This window comes from Aythya ferina, assembly GCF_964211825.1.
Source record: "Aythya ferina genome assembly, chromosome: 2".
Taxonomy (NCBI): Eukaryota; Metazoa; Chordata; class Aves; order Anseriformes; family Anatidae; genus Aythya; species Aythya ferina.
In genome coordinates, this window is record NC_140297.1 from 120,886,721 (window position 1) to 120,902,142 (window position 15,422).

Below are 15,422 nucleotides of genomic sequence, written 5' to 3' on the forward strand. Positions count from 1 at the left end.
GAGAATTCCACACGTGACAGTAAGAGTTTGAAGAAACTTAACGTTTACAAACTTGTAAATGTTTTATTACTAACTATACAGGCTTGATTGAAATTTAATAGTAAGCTGCCAGAATTTTTCCTTCTGCCTTTTCTTTTTGGTAATAAGATCACTGGTTTCTTTTCAAAAATGTCTCTTTTCAAAAAAATTCCTATATTACAACTGATTCAAAAGACATGGCATTCTTCCTAACCAGCCAGATGTTTCCTTCAAATATGTATACATATATATAGTGCATATATGTACCATTCGTGATAAATACGTATACCACACAATAAACAGTTTTATTAGAAGTGACAAGCACTTGGTACAGTAAAATCTAATTTGCATACACAGGGTTTTTCCTCCTGTTCAAACATTTAGTGTAATGAGATCTCATTAATTCAGAATCAGATGACTTGCAGGGCTTTTTAAAGTACTCATGCCCTGGTAAATCTGATACCCTGTAGTATACAAATACATACTCAATAAGTGAAGAGGGAAGATAAGCTTTCTGACTTTTTCCTTGCTGTTTGATTACTTGGCAATTCACAGTGAATGTGCACAAGGCAAAAACCAACCCTCTACATCTCATTTCACGAGGAATACTTTGGATTTGGCAGCCTCAGAAGTGCAACGTGACCACGACCATAAACAGAAGCTTTCAGGGTAAAAGTCAGCAATACACAGCACTGGGCTGCCAGGTAAATTACCTGGATGGTACGAGTAAGGTACAGCCCCTGTGCAAGCTGCACAGCTAAATGGCATGAAATAGAAGTATTCTTTACGCAAGTATGGAGGAGATTATTATAAGTTATCCTAACTTTGGTAAAAAAAACAACTTCGACAAATAATTCCCTTTAAACACTTTCTAATCTGATTTCTAGGGATATTCTCCTCTGAGAGGGGAATTTAGCACATTAAGTGCAAAAGAAGCTTACAGCAATACAGTTTACTGTAACAGACACTTTTTTGCATTTTTCCAAGTTTCATTACATAATTATTTCTTAATTGCATTTGATGGCAATTCCAGATTTTTCTTTCCTGATTCCCACTTGACTTCTCAAAAACTGATTTGAGCTGTTTTACTTTGGAGTTTTGAGTTACTGTGCTGTGCATTATAGCCACACTTGTCTACATTGATTTGTTTTATCTGTCTCATTTTTTGGTTTTGTACTAGTTTGGTCCTGGATTTTTTAACTTTATTTTTCCATTTTCTTTCCTTTAAACAAATAAAATAAATTTATGCACATCAGGGCACCTTCTACTCTCTTCATGCCCTTGCAAGTCTATCAGAACTGTCAGGGTTGGGCAAGTGTAAATTTGTCCATCATTTTGGCCATGCATTTGGATGTATTTGACAAGGTACCTATGCTCTGAACAGACAGGGAGGTAGGAAAGGAACTGAATTTATTACAAAGAAGGCTATAATATAAATCGATTTATTCCTTCGACATAAGAATAACTGCATAAGCTTTCCCACTCCTAGCTGTCAGCTCTGTACATATGCTGTCATCTCAAATCACTGCTATGCACTGTGGTTAACTTTAATGCCATGATCCTACAATAACTGTTTACAAGACACACAGGGTCCATTTAAATACTAACAATTTTTTATATATTCTATGAGAAGGCCCCATCATTTATAACTACTTTTCAAAGCATGTAATATCTCGTTAAATTTTTTAAAAATGTAATTCTCTTAATTTCTGCTAATTCAGCCCTATGAGATGAGACAATAACAAGTGAACAGTGATGCTGAAGTAGACAAGAACTACTTTAACAAGCCTGTCTAAATAAAACACTTGCAGTAATGGTGATCACCTTTATTCAACATTAGGTTTTCATAACCTGCACACAATTAGAATTTTTCACATTTGATGCTTGGTGGACAACTTTTCCCTGAAAATTCATTAGTATTGCAGTCTGCTCAATTTCAGGCAATGGGCCACTATGTTCCTTGAAAAATTACAAATAAAATATAGGCAGCTGCATAAGTGATTCTGCTGAGGGCTAATCAATATGTTTTACAAGCCAGTTACAAATTTGTACAATTTTAAAAAATCAATATAAATTTAATTAAATTCTAGATGTGATTTTTTGATTAACAATTAAGACACACAATTCCTTATGATCAAAATGCTCAGAAAAAAATTAAAAAAAAAAATCCCTGATACTTCAGAAACTTAAACATTTTACTTTTGATCAATACAAAATGTTACTGTGCTCTCCTACTTGAATTATTTTTAAATAGTTTTTTAAGGCTACCTAAACATTTGGTAATTGGATAAAGATGCTCAGCAGTTCAGTGGATAGATGCTGCACCTTTCTCTCAAAAGCCCTGCAAGCTAAATCCTCCCTAGCTGCAGATATTTGGAGTACCTCTCCTTGAAAGCAAGTGCTCTATCACTTCGGTGGAGGTGGCTGCTAGCTCCTTTTAACTCTACACTGCCTTTGAGAATGGCCTCAGTGCTGCAGCATACTTCACATTTTCCAGAATATTTTTCCCTTGGTAAACAGATAAACTTGTTCAAGAACCTCCCCAAAAGGTATTTGCCTGCTCACAAAAACTAGTTTTAAATACATAAGAGGTTACAGACACAAAATGTAACAACTTTGTTTTAGCCTCTGAAACAAAACCTCCCTTTTAACAAAACAGCCTTAAACAGTTACAAACAGTGGTTTATTTAGTGCCTGAGTAGTGCCCTCTTTAACCCATTAATTTTGAAACATATGCACTGCCCTGAAAGGAGGAGACTTAAGGGCACCATTTTGACTGACTAACTGCAGAGATGGACGACCATTAGAAGTGGCTGCGCTTTGGGTGCAGTGGCTTTTTGAATTTAAGAAACTCCTGCAAAGTTTCTTAATTTAAATCTCAAAGTTCTACACTGGAAAAGTCATTTTTCAGGATTACTAAGTAAAATGTACACACCGAGAAACACACTTGAACTAAGCATTCAAGACTAGTTTAATGCAGGTCAATTTAAATTCCTCTCTTTGCTGTACTGTTGTAGAACACCGCAGTTATTAACTTTTAAACATTATTGAATAGGATTGAGAAGTATCTAAAAAGGTTTTAAATACATTTAGAACTCCCCAGTTCGCCTACAAGAACTAGGGTAACTTCACCAACAACAGCCCACAGTATTTGTTTCTTCAGGTGTTTCAATTTTAAAAAATATTCAAAAAAATTACTGAATCATGTATAGAACCAAAACAACATATAATAGAGAAGATTATCTTAACTCTTAGAAGTAAGGAAGCTTTGAAAATTACTTCTATTTTTATTAAACACCACATCATCCCTGTAAGAAGAATTCAGTTTTCTTCAAAAAGAGAGTAATTAAGTTTGTAAAAAAAACAATCCTAAACAACATTTAGCTTCTGCTATTATCATCATCATCTGGATGACACCTTAAAATTAAGCCCATTTAGAAGAGTATCAAGTTCTGTGAGAACACCCTTCCCTCCTTCCTCCTCCCTATGTCCTGAGTTTTGCACTCTGGTTGGGCATACCGGATTTACTTTGTAATGCATCGCTCTAAGTCAAGAGAGAGACTCCACAACATGTGTGCCTTTCATGTTGTTATGATCAGTGCCTATACCTTTTTTTAAGCACTGCTAAATTAATGATTTAGAAGCTCTTGAGAGGGTAAAAAGGTTGTAACATCTTAAATCTTTTGTACTGCTGGTCACAGATGCAGTATTTGAGGAGTTCTTACACACTGCTCTCAGCACCATTAACTAGTTTATTAAAGGCAGTTCTCTAAATCTGCCCATCTGCCTACCTATCCTGGCACATTAAGGAGAAGAAAAAAAAAAAGAAAAAAAAAAAGAAACCACACAACAACAGATGATGTACTGTTATTAATTTATCAACTTTCTATAAATTTTAGGATACTGTTCCTTCGGTCAATAAAAAGAAGAGACCAGTGTAAGAAATATTTGGAAAGGAACTTTGAAGTAGGAATTCTCACTAACTATAAAAAAAGGTCTTCAAACCATGAAAGACAGCTCTGGAAAAATGTTCAATTTAATTTCTTTATACAAACTGATTAATCTTTCTTCCTTAATGAACTTCTTTTCTAGCCTAAGAGTAGCTGATGTGATTTAATTTTCACAACTGTGACTCAGTGGAAAACTTTGAGATTTCTTCCAAAATCTCTAACCACAAGACTACACTAGTCAACAACTACTGTACTACAGCTTCTTTGGCCACACTTGCAGAAAAGGTAGAGATCATTTGTGCACAGGCACTGTTAAACACAGAGAGCTACCACAACTGATACTCAAATCCCAGAAGTTCAAAGAAAGCACTTGCTGGAGCAGCCTCCCTGCCAGTTTAGTGCTCCATCATCCCTCTCTAGAACCCCACACCTGCATTCAGCTTTTCATCTAGAAGCAAATACAAAGACTGCAAAAACAAAGGGTGTGCAAGGGAAGCACTGAAACTCCTCATAAAGCTATCAAATTGCCAGGTTAAGAGGCGATGTTAATTTTTTTAATAGGATATTTTACTGAAAATTGAAATCCATAGGAGGTAATTTGAACAAGCAGAGCATTTCACATCATGACAGTTAAACACTTCCAAGTTAAAAATTCAGCAAAAAACTGTACCAGGCAAAACCCATGCTAAAAGCACGCATGCACACACACATGCACACGCATACCACGAAACTAGACCTCAGTTAGGATGATTTTTCTCTTTTTTAAACAAAGCCAGAGGCGATTCTTCCGAGAGATGCTATAATTACACAGGTAAGGTGTACTTGTAAAAAGCCCCTAGTTTGGCCAATTAAAACCTGCAGTTATTTTCACTATTTTCGAAACCTTTTGGAACTGTTCAGAAGAATTGGGTGTAGGACAAGCTCCCCAACACTTTTCAACAAACCCAGGTGCCCCCAACAAAACTGCATTTATTTGAAGTAGAAATAATGCACCCCGCAACTTTTACAAAATGCCTGCGAAATCGCACTGCACACATAGGTCTCCTCCCAGGGAGGTCATAGCTAGCAGAACAGCACTAGGTTTTGACATAACAACCTGAGACCATTTCATTTCTGCGACACCCTTTCCAAAAAAACGCTCTCCAAAACACAGCATTTTAATTAGCACACCACGAAAACTCCCCTGAAGACTTTGCTACGCACAAAAGAATTGCTGCGATCCAAACGAATCTGCACGTTTCCCCCTGCTATCTACGATTAATTTCTCAGACCAGGGCTGATTTGAGACCTTTCCATTAAAAAAAAAAACAACAACGAACCACCCCTCTGCTAGAGGCAGAGGTACTGCAGAGGTGATGATAACCATAGGAAAAGAGAAGCTGTCTCTTTAAAATGCCCTGATCCCACGTGGAACCAACATCAGCAGCACTTTCGCATTAACTTCAATGTGAGGCAAGATGAGGCATCATTATTTTATATAAATAAAACGAGGAGACTGCAGAATACATTCTTTGTGGGACACAAACAGGTGAACTGGCCGTGCCAGGGAAATCAGCAGCCACCCGCAGGAGAGGTGCCCTGCCCCTGAGCACTCCGAGCTTTCCCTATGGAGCATTACCTCAACCCCATACTACCCTGAAGAATCCAGTTTAAAGAGAGGAGGGAGCCACCACGAAAACTGGAAATTCAAAGGCAACGAAAATGCACTTTATAAACCGGAAAGGTTTACTCTTTGCCTCACACATCCTAATTAGATCAGGAAAGTGACACTACAAAGGCTTTACATTCCGGTCCGAAGAGAAGGAAAAAAAAAAAAAAAAAAAAAAAAAAAAAAAAGGAAAAGGGAAAAAAAAAAAAGAGAAAAGACAGAGGAAAAGAAAGGAGCCCCCATCTCCAAAAGTCCCCCAAAGACACAAAAAGCATTAAAAAAGGAAGTTATAAAGCAGCATATAGAGCATTTATCTTATCTAGGATCACTGCACATTACCCCAAAGTTATGCACTTTCTGCACTATCATCTCCCCCTACCTCTCTCTCCTGAAAGGGATTTTCACGTTTTCTCATTGTCGGTGGCGAGTTATAAGAGGCTTTTGCCTTCCCAAAGAATTCATCAACAAAAAAAAAATAATAAATATTAACTCCTTGCTCCCTGAAACCTTAAAACGGTCTCGGGAAGGCAGGGGTTTTATTCTGTTCCCTCGAGGAAGAAAAGGGGGAGCAGCCCCGATTTTTAGGTATTTTTTGGCATTTTTTTCTGATTTTTATTTTGTTATATGCCTCAGTTCTCCCTCCATTTTGGTTGTTTATGATACTGACAACAAGCTGTCCCTGCTCTCTCTCTCTCTCTCTCCGGATCTCTCCTGCTTTCAGTTAGCAAACCCCCCTCCCCAATGCAACGCGGCTCAGCACTTACTTGGGTTCACACTTTTCTCTAAACACACACCGATGGGGAAGGGGAAGGCTTCTGGGCCACTCGGAGGGGGAGAGCAGGCAAATTCGTTTCTTTATTACGAAAAAAAAAACTTTTGTCCAAAAAACCACGGGGAAGGGGGGTCGAGCGCCCCAAAGTCCCTCCGGATCCCCCCCAAAGCCGCGGCCGCCGGGTCCGGGGGACACCCTCCGGGTAGCCGGGTCCGCGGGGGAAATTTCTGTGCGAAATTCGGCCGGTTTGGGGCGGGGGGCGAATTTATATTAATTTTTTCCCTCATTTTTCGGCCCCGCGGGCTCTTAATGTCTTCCGCTCCCTCTTCGCCGCTGTCACTGCCTTCGCGGCACAGGCTCCGCACAGCCCGGGAGGGGGAAAGGGGGGCGGCCGCCGGGCTCCTGCCCCATAGCCCCCCCCCCCTCCCCCTGCCCCCTGCCCCCTTGCCCCCCGGGCCCCCTGCCCCGGGGGTCGGCGGCGGGCACCCCGCTCCCTCCTCGCCCGTCCCCCGGGCAGCCCCGCCGCCTCGCCCCGCTCCCTCGCCGAGCACCAGAGCGCCGCGGGGAGGGAGGGGAGGGGAGGGAGGGGAGGAGTGGAGGAAAAAAGTCCGGGGAAGAAGGTTTTTCGCTGAAAATCATCCCTTTTTCTCCCGGCCCGGGGAGGAGGCAGGGGAAGGAGGGAGGGAGGGAGGGAGGGAGAGAGAGAGAGAGAGAGCGGAGGGAGGGAGGGAGAGAGAAGGGGAGAGGGGGGCAGCGCTCGCCGCCCCTGCCCCTGCGCCCCGCTCCGCCGGGGGGGTCCGGCGAGGGCCGCCGGGGGCCGGGGGGCGCGGGGTGGGAGGCAGGGGCTGGGCAGCACCAACTCCTCGCCGCCGCTCGCCGCTCCTCTCCGCTCTCCCCCCCCCCCCCCCTCCCGCTCCTCCTCCTCCCCCTTCATAATTTAAATAACCCTGATATTTCCCTGCTAAACCCCGGCGCCTGCCCCCCAAACCCGCAGCAGACTCACCGCGGGAGCCTCAGCATCCCCTCTGCGCCCCGTTTCCACCCTTTACAGTGTTCTCCGATTTTTCTGAAATTTTTTCCCCATATTTCGGGCTGGACGCGGCGGGCCTGGAAATTGTTTGCTTTCCCGTCCTTCCAGCAGCCATTGTAGTGTATGCGCTGCGGTGCAGCCCAGCCTGCCGCACACGCCGCGCCCACACCGCCCGCCGCCCACACGCACCGCGGGTTGGCCGCCTCCCCCCGTCACTCAGCGCCGCGGCCGCGCCCCGCCGCCGGCGCCTGCCGCCCGCGCCGCCCGCCCCGTTGGTGGAAGGAGGCGCCGCTCACGGCCGGGGCGGGCCCGCCGCCGCCGCCATTGGCCGCCCGGCCCTGCCGCTCAGCGCCGCCGGGGCGTGGGCGGCGGCGGCGCTGGGGCCGGGGGGAGCCGCGAGGCCGGGAGCGGGGTAGGCTGCGCCCGTACTTAAGCGGGCTGCCCGCAGCCGCTGACGTCTTTCGAATTGGAGACGGGGCTGCCCCGCTCCCGCCGCGCCGAGCGAGGTGAGGTGAGCGCCGAGCCGCGTCCCTCTCCTCCTGCTTATCCCCTCCGTCCCCTTCCCTCCTCCTCCTCCTCCTCCGTGTCCCCGCCGCGGCAGGTGGGGCTGAGGGGAGCCCGCGCGCCCGGCCGTCAGCCGGTGGTGGGAGGGGAGGGGAGGGAAGAGAAGGGGAGGGGGGGGCTCCTCCTCAGCGCCTCAGGCGCCCCCCGCAGCCCCCTCGTTGATGGGGGCGGTGAGGGGCGCCCCGGCTTCCCCACCGCGCCCCGTCCCCGTGTGGCGCCGGGGGGGGTCCCGCGGGCCGCTCCGTGGGGTTTGGGGGTGGATAAAGTGGGTAAAGTTAGCCGCGGTGTGGTCGGCGACCCCGTGTGTGGAGACGTTATTGTTAAAAATTGCTGACTAAAAGCGCACAAGAAGTCACCTTTCGGTGGGGGGAGCCCAAAGGAGAGGGAAAAGTGGAGCTGAAGTGAAAAAAAAACCCACGGGGAAGGGAGTGCGAGCAGCAGGCGCGTGTCTGCGCCGCACGGTTTCTAACTCCCAAAGTTATAACTGCTAAAATCATAACTCCCAAAGTTATAATTGTTAATGTTATAACTGCTAAAATCGTAACTGCCAGCTCTGAAACTGCAGCAGGAGAGCGCCCGGGTTTGGAGCCGTGAGCCCAAAGCAGGGCTGTGGGGAAGAGCCGTGGGTCAGGACGGTGGCCGCCTGCCCTTCCCCTCGGGTCAGGCTGCGATCAGGGGCGGTCAGACCTTGTGGCAGTGCAGTGCTCTCTGCCTGGCAGTGTTGGTGTGCCCACGGCTTGGTGGGAGCCTGAGCTGCCTGCTCCTGGGGTCTCTGTGTGAGGTGCAGGGGGCATCGAGGCTTAGTCCGGGGGTGTCGGAGGGCTCCGGCAGTGCGATCCCACCGAAAATGTTCGCCGCTGTCTGTATGGCGAGCAACGGTGGTGGTGTGTCCTGTGGTGATTAGTCTTTCAAGAGGGGAAATCTGAAGTCAGTCTGACCCCGTACGCCATAAGACACGCCTGCTTTTGTAGTACCTGCACTTCTGTTACCAGTATAATACGTGAGTTACAACTTAGATGCACGCAAATATCTAAAAACTTTGTCCGTAGTACTGATGTGGGTGAAGTATCGTGGTGTGCTTCTCTTCTCCTCTGCCTCCTCCCTCTCAAAGGCTGGGGTTTTGCTATTGTTCTGCATGCACGTGTTTCCATTTTAGTTAGGAGTTCCTTATCAGAACCCTCCTGCACCCACCAAAAAGCAAACAAGCCTAGCCTGTAAACTTAGCTTGCCCAGTGGATAGTTCTCTAAGGAAAGCAGAAGGTTTTCCTGATGCTATTTTTTAAAAGGCCCATTTGCAGGGAGTTGTCATGTGCCATGTAGAAAATAATGCAAGTGTCTGGTCAGTATAGCTTCACAGGAGGTGACATGTAAGGCTTATTTACTTGAAATAGCTTACTTTTAGCCAGGAATGAACCTTCATTTAAAATACCCTGTGAGCTACTAAGAGCAGTATTTGACTTGTTGGTAACTGGTATCAAGCAAAACTGGCTGTTTTATTGCAGACCTGCAGTTATCCATTTCCAATGGGAACAGAACAAAGTTTAAGTTCAGACTTAGCAGCAGTGTCTTTAGGCAAAATAAACCAAGGTCAAGTGAGGATGCTGTTCCAAAGTCTCTTTAATAAACCGTACGTTAGTTTTCTGCAAAGATTTCTTCTTCAGTCCTGCACTTCTGCTTCCACTGTCTCAAATATGTCATCTGGTCAAGGTTAATTCATGTTTTTGGTTAGAACTTTTCTTGTTTTGAAGAAAAACCCGCATGACCACATCAGTGCCAGAGGTGATGTATGGGAAGCAGTAAAGGGGGTGTGGGTTTGTTACTCTTCTCAGTGTCCTCATCTTGGACCTGTGTAGATTATTGGCACTGAGAGATGCCAAGCTTATGGTTCTTAGAGCCAGGGTCAAACTAGGTGAAAAATGTGATAGAAGCTGTCACGCACAGTGTAAGGGGGTCTGGTCTCCTTGTGGTGAAACATTTCTGTTTTGTTAAATGTCTGATACAGCAACACAGCGGAAGGCTGGGCGCTTCTGTAGACCTGGGTACAGGTGATGTGATCCAGCTAAGGAGGAGACACAAATCTGAGAAGGTTCATTAGTGCTTTGTTCCTGAGGCCTGTTAACTGAAGTATCTAAAGTGCATTGGTTGTGAACTGTTTCTATGTAGCTGGTGTGGTTGCTTCCTCAACAATTCCTCACCAGCTGAGAAGCTGGTGTAAGTCACCTCAGTGGCTCCATTTTCTGTAGGAACTTATCCAGGAGTAAGGTAACCTGATGATAAACTAAACTTGCCTGAGCTGTCTTGCTGATAGTGCTTTTAAAACTTTGGGGAAAAAAAAAATAGTAAAAAAAAAAAAAAAAAAAAAAGCCCTGTGCATTGAAGCCCTTTATTAGATGCTGAAGTTCAAACTTAGCACTCGGTTACTATTAAAAGCAGATGCTTAACTTGTTTCTTTTCTGTTTCTAGCCAGGGTCCAAGTGCCTATAATGTCCAGGCATGCACAACAGCTTAGAGACCATGACAGAAATCCTTGCATAGCGGTAAGATGATCAATTTGGGATTTCTGTTTCTATGCTTCTAGGTTAAAATGCAAAAAATAATTCCTCTAGAAATTGAATTATGGGTAGCACTCCTGCATTGTCATTTTGCATTACAGGTTCCTTAGACTCTAAAGATGGGAAAATATGAAAATCATGTATTAGAGTATATGTAAAATAGCAACCTGTAATTCCATATAAATGGGAGTAATACAACTGATAGTAACTGCTTTGTTTTTCTGTCCTTAAAATCCGAGCCTGAAGCCCTGTTTGGACAAGCCCAATGTTATGTTTTGTTTTCTAAATAGTCCTTTGTGGGTTATACCACAAATCTTTGTAAACAATTATTTTGTGGACTCTATCCTTTCTATGTGAAGAGTATAATGTTTGTTACAATTTCCAGATGAAGTCATTGCTTGGGGATTAGTGATTATCTGCCGGGGTAGACGTTCCTTTGCTCTCTTTGATACCATGCTCATCTGAGGAACTGCCTCCTATCTTCATAGATATTCCGGGACTTGTTAGAACATTTAGACACTGATACAGTGACTTCACTCAGCTCTGAAGTTTGTTTTTCCTATTAAAGGAAACAGATGCCTCTAGAAAATGTATGGATGACAACAACTATAAAAAGGATATGTGTACAGATTATTTTTTGAAGTACAAGAACTGCAGAAAATTCTGGGTAAGCAGGTTTTCGTAAGCTTCACAGATTTTGTAAATTTTATTCCACACCTTGCTTTAAGTGCATTACTTGTGTTACAGTGCTTTCTGAACTCTTTGGACTTCACTAGTGCTGGCTGCTGCTGCTGTTCTTAGGGTGACTTACAGACGTTGGTAGAATTCCTAGGTAGTCTCAGTATGTGTTGCTGGAAGACATAAGGAGATGCACATCAAAATACTCCACTTTGTTTTCCAAAGTTTACCCTCTTAAATCGTGAGTCAGTGTTCTTGTGGTATGTTTCTCTCTAAATTAGTCAGATATTTCTGGCAATAAGTTCTGTTTTGCAATGTGTGCAAGGCTTGTGTTCTGAGACATAAGACAAGTTCATCTATTTTTTTTCTGTTCTTATGGGTCATGTTCACTTTAATCTAAGGTAAAGCTCAGGAAGAGTTCATTATTTGGTGATTATTTCTTACTTCTTTCTGTGTTGTGGCAGGAAAGTATCATTAGGAGCTACGTGCAGTTAAACTGTTTTGTTGTCATTCCACATGCTATTGTAATAGGCTTTTAGCTTATGCCTTTAAGTACTTGTGTAAGCCACCAAAAACCTGTGTACAGACAATTGCACGTTAGTCTGATGTGTCATGGGAATACTGTAATCTGAAGCAGCAAGGTGAGCTATCAGATAGCTTCAGTTAAATACTAGCACATTTACTTGTCAGCTAATCAGATCTAGAATATCTGGCTCCTCATATATAAAGAGCACTTGTGTTGAAGAATCTCATTTAGTAGGAGCTCAGAGGCAGAGACTTCTGAGAAATGTGTTCTCATGCTTGCTTTCTTCTATTTTCAGCATGACATAATGATGCAAAGGAAGAGAAACGGTGTGAAACCAGAGATGCCCTCAGCAGAAGAGAGAAGGAAAATCTTGGAATCAATGGAGAAGCCGTACTGACTACAAACTGGCACTGTTTTACTGTTCTCACTGTACATATGGAGACCGGTCAGCAGCAAGTTGGCCTGTTATAAACCGGACTTCACTGTTGCCATATCTTGGATTAAAATCCGCTCCTAAATTTTGAAATGTGTGAGCTTTCTGGGATAGGACTGGTTCTGTTCGTAATATTCCTCATGGGAACTCACTGGAAGACATGGGTACCAACGCAGTTTGTCTAGACACCTTGGAAGCAGAAACTAACTTGCTGTGAAATGCTAAATATTAAACCAGTGGGACCCCCAAAAAGTCTGTTGGAAGGAAGGAGGGCGGGAGGGGGAAGACTTAAAACGTAATTCTAAGGGTGGGGGAGGCTTAGGAAGATGAGTATGAGCAACACCTCTTGTATCCAGCTGATTAACATCCTGAATTTATCATGTGTGGCCCCATCACTGTTCTCACATGAGTTGTATTCCGTGTCCCTAGTTTAAATAAGACTGTTCATCAACTAAAATCCCAAATCCAACAAGCTGTCTTGAGGCTTGCAACTGCGCTCCTTGGTGAAACTGGAAGGTTGCTGTACATCAGCTGTGCAAGCTTGGCTTGCTATGAGGTTAGAGAAGTTGGTGAAGATGGACGTGAACTCTCAGGTCTGAACCGAGTAGTGCCTTCTACAGATAGTAAACAGATACTGGGGGGGGGGGTTGTGTTGGGATGGGACTTGCAGGCATGTAAACATGCACTTGGAGTGACATAGCAGGTTTAACTATAGTACATCTAAGACTCTGGACAGCTGAAGCTCTGCGTTTGGAAATGCTTACTCATAGGAGACTACGAAGCTCAGTCTCCTCAGGCACTCTGGTCTTAAGACTGATTCCTTATCTAAACCGGATAGCTCGGTTGCTGCCTGAGAACGCTTGTTTTCTCTACCTTGAGTACTTCTTGGTGTCCTGGCTTAAAAAAATCACACCCTGTGGTAAAAGAGGTAAAAAGCCACTGTCATGAGCTCAAGTTCCATGTGAAAACCTTTAAGGCTCGCTGTGATTAAGTTGGCAGAACTCTGGCTGACCTCCTGGAGGATGGTGTAAAAGTGTTGTCTCTATTTAGACTGTTTTGGAAAGACTTCATGGCTTCCTGTTTCTCCTTCTGTCTGGCTTGTCTCATCTCTTTCCACTGGAGGCCTATTTCTATGCTTAGTGGGATTTTATGCTGTTTTCCCCTTCCCTCTTGTCATTTGACCTGACCAGTAACTAATAGAGATCTGCTTTTCTTCTCTTTCTTTCTGGCCTTTCTCCTTTTACACCTGAGTGTTGGAGTGGATCGATCGTGCCATTTCTGTTACTGGAAAGTGTGTGTAACTCTATGCCTTCGGAGTGCACAGTGCTCTGAGCATAGCTGTCCAGCCTCCAAACCATGTCACAAGTTTTCTAGTGAGTTCCTGGCAAGGGAAATAGACCTCCTTCAATAAAGATCATGAGATTCTGTATTTTGAAATGTTTTCTCTCTACTTAACATTTAAACTTTGCTGTCGCTGTTCGTTGTGGTTTTTAGTTTGGAGCAGAGGAGAAACTTTCAGAGCAGACCCAAAGGCTCTACCTTGCCCACCACTTCTAACTTTGTTCAATATCCTCCTATTTACCAGGCTTTTCTTCTGAATTGGCACCGATTCTTCCTTTTACTGGTTTCAGCATTTTGGCCTATGTTCCAGTTCCAGCATTTTTCCAGTAGCTCCATTCTTTCTCTGCCCTAATGTAGTCCTGCAATGGCTTTCTAGTACAGATCTGCTTCATCAGGATCCTCTGCTCTCCTGAAAGGAGGATCTCTTGCTTTCATTAGTCAAGCTCAACAGCAGTACTTCCTCATGGGCTGTGCCTCTCATTAACCTTCCTGTTCATCTGCAGTGCTGGATGGAGAAGCTGGCTGTCCACTTTTCCTTAGGGTTGTATCTCTCTGGACTCTTCTGGTGTTGCTGCTGTGTTCATCTCAGGGCACCTTCTCTCCCACTTGGCACAGGCTCATCATTTGGCACCTCGGCTGCATCTTTGGGCATGGTCTCTTTGCTCCTATGGCTTTAGTTGCTATTCTAGTGCTCGCTGTTTTCCTGTTGCTGCACTCAAGTTCTGGGATTATGCTTAAATCTACCGTATGCTTTAATTCTTTGCAGCAAAAACAGTATTTCCTCTTTGGGATTATGCTGATGCTGTTCTGCATGAGCTCAAGTCTCTTGAAGCCATCTCATTTATTCTAGGTTATTTCAGATTTTTGACTGTAGAAATGCCCCTTCTAGTTCTGGCATTTACTTCTTATTTTTATTTTTCCTGCTAATGTTTGCTTGGAAAGCTTCCACTGTTTGTTTTCCTTTGGAAGATGATTGACTCACAAAGCTGTGCAGGGTGTCTGTTATACTGTGTCCTTACAAAGAACTAGGACTGGACTTCAGAAAGCCAGAAGAGGAGATGCATTCCCTGCTGGAAGTATTTCACAGTGTAAAAATGTGGGATTGCAGGACAGGCTAAGGCATATCTAATACAAGGACAGTTTTTCTAACATTAGACCATCTGACCATCAGTGGACACACACGGTAAGTTCATGGGTGTTAGGGCAAACCTGGTTTTACTGAAGATCTGAGGGCAGTGTAAGTAGTGACCTTGTGCATTTCATTCAGGTAATCAATCATGTTTTATTTCCATTCACTGGAGGTTGCTGCTCCTACTTCTGAGGCTGAAGGATGATAAATTAATAGCCAAAACATAGGGTCTCATGTATGAAATAGTTTGTTTTTATTATTTTTTTGTTGTGTGTTTAACTGTCTTTGGTTGTGAGCCAAAAATAACAGCCTTTTCCTCATATCTGAGTTTATGCTCCTCACTTCACTGAGACACTGAGGTAAGCTGAAGACTGCCAGCCTTACAGGGCAGAAATAAACTGGGCTGGGCTCCTCATCGCTCTAAAGCGAACACATTCCTGTGCACTAACCCGGGAACATATCATAAAGGACCAATGCAGTTCCCTCAGAAGGGAAAATGCCTCTTGTGGGTTTTATTTAGCAGCGTTAATTCTTAATTTTGTTTGTAGTGCAAGGGCCCAATCTGGACAGTGGTGGTAGGCTGTTTCATTTTTTGTTTGACAGCTGGATGGTGCTGTTGCACAGCCAAGACTACAAGAAAACAAAATCACTACACCTACTACTGGCTTTTTCTAGCTTTTTTAGCTTCTTCCCACGGAGATAAAAACTTATGCAGGGGAAAGGGAGTCTTGCTGTCGTCTCTACGCTATAAACAGAAGGGAGTCTGGAGTCTTGGCTGCTG

At 44.2% G+C, this 15,422-nt stretch overlaps 2 protein-coding genes across 7 annotated transcripts in view; one reads left to right on the forward strand and one right to left on the reverse strand.

Moving 5' to 3' along the window:
- PLAG1 (PLAG1 zinc finger) overlaps window positions 1-7,586 on the reverse strand; it is a 50,751-nt gene extending 43,165 nt beyond the window's left edge. For all 5 annotated transcript variants that reach the window (XM_084509850.1, XM_084509846.1, XM_084509849.1 and 2 more), the window contains exon 1: window positions 7,392-7,586. The gene's annotated coding sequence lies outside the window, so the exon portion shown is untranslated. The remainder of the gene's footprint in view (window positions 1-7,391) is intronic.
- A 199-nt stretch (window positions 7,587-7,785) lies between these two features.
- CHCHD7 (coiled-coil-helix-coiled-coil-helix domain containing 7) lies at window positions 7,786-13,600 on the forward strand. Of its 2 annotated transcripts, none has more exons than XM_084509855.1 (4): window positions 7,786-7,929; window positions 10,446-10,519; window positions 11,103-11,201; window positions 12,034-13,600. In XM_084509855.1, exons 2-4 carry the CDS (start codon window positions 10,466-10,468, stop codon window positions 12,133-12,135), a joined length of 255 nt encoding a protein of 84 aa, XP_084365981.1. In that variant the 5' UTR covers window positions 7,786-7,929; window positions 10,446-10,465; the 3' UTR covers window positions 12,136-13,600. The 2 variants fall into 2 exon arrangements, with proteins under 2 accessions (XP_084365981.1, XP_084365980.1); XM_084509854.1 differs by having other exon boundaries at window positions 7,786-7,924.
- The last annotated feature ends 1,822 nt before the right edge of the window (window positions 13,601-15,422 follow it).

What these genes read in the sequence shown, in the direction of transcription:
- CHCHD7 (XM_084509855.1), top strand. Translation starts at nt 10,466, where the DNA reads ATGTCCAGGCATGCACAACAGCTTAGAGACCATGACAGAAATCCTTGC. An exon ending in ACAGAAATCCTTGCATAGCG is followed by an intron (nt 10,520 to 11,102) that starts GTAAGATGATCA and finishes TTCCTATTAAAG; the next exon opens with GAAACAGATGCCTCTAGAAA. An exon ending in AGAACTGCAGAAAATTCTGG is followed by an intron (nt 11,202 to 12,033) that starts GTAAGCAGGTTT and finishes TTCTATTTTCAG; the next exon opens with CATGACATAATGATGCAAAG.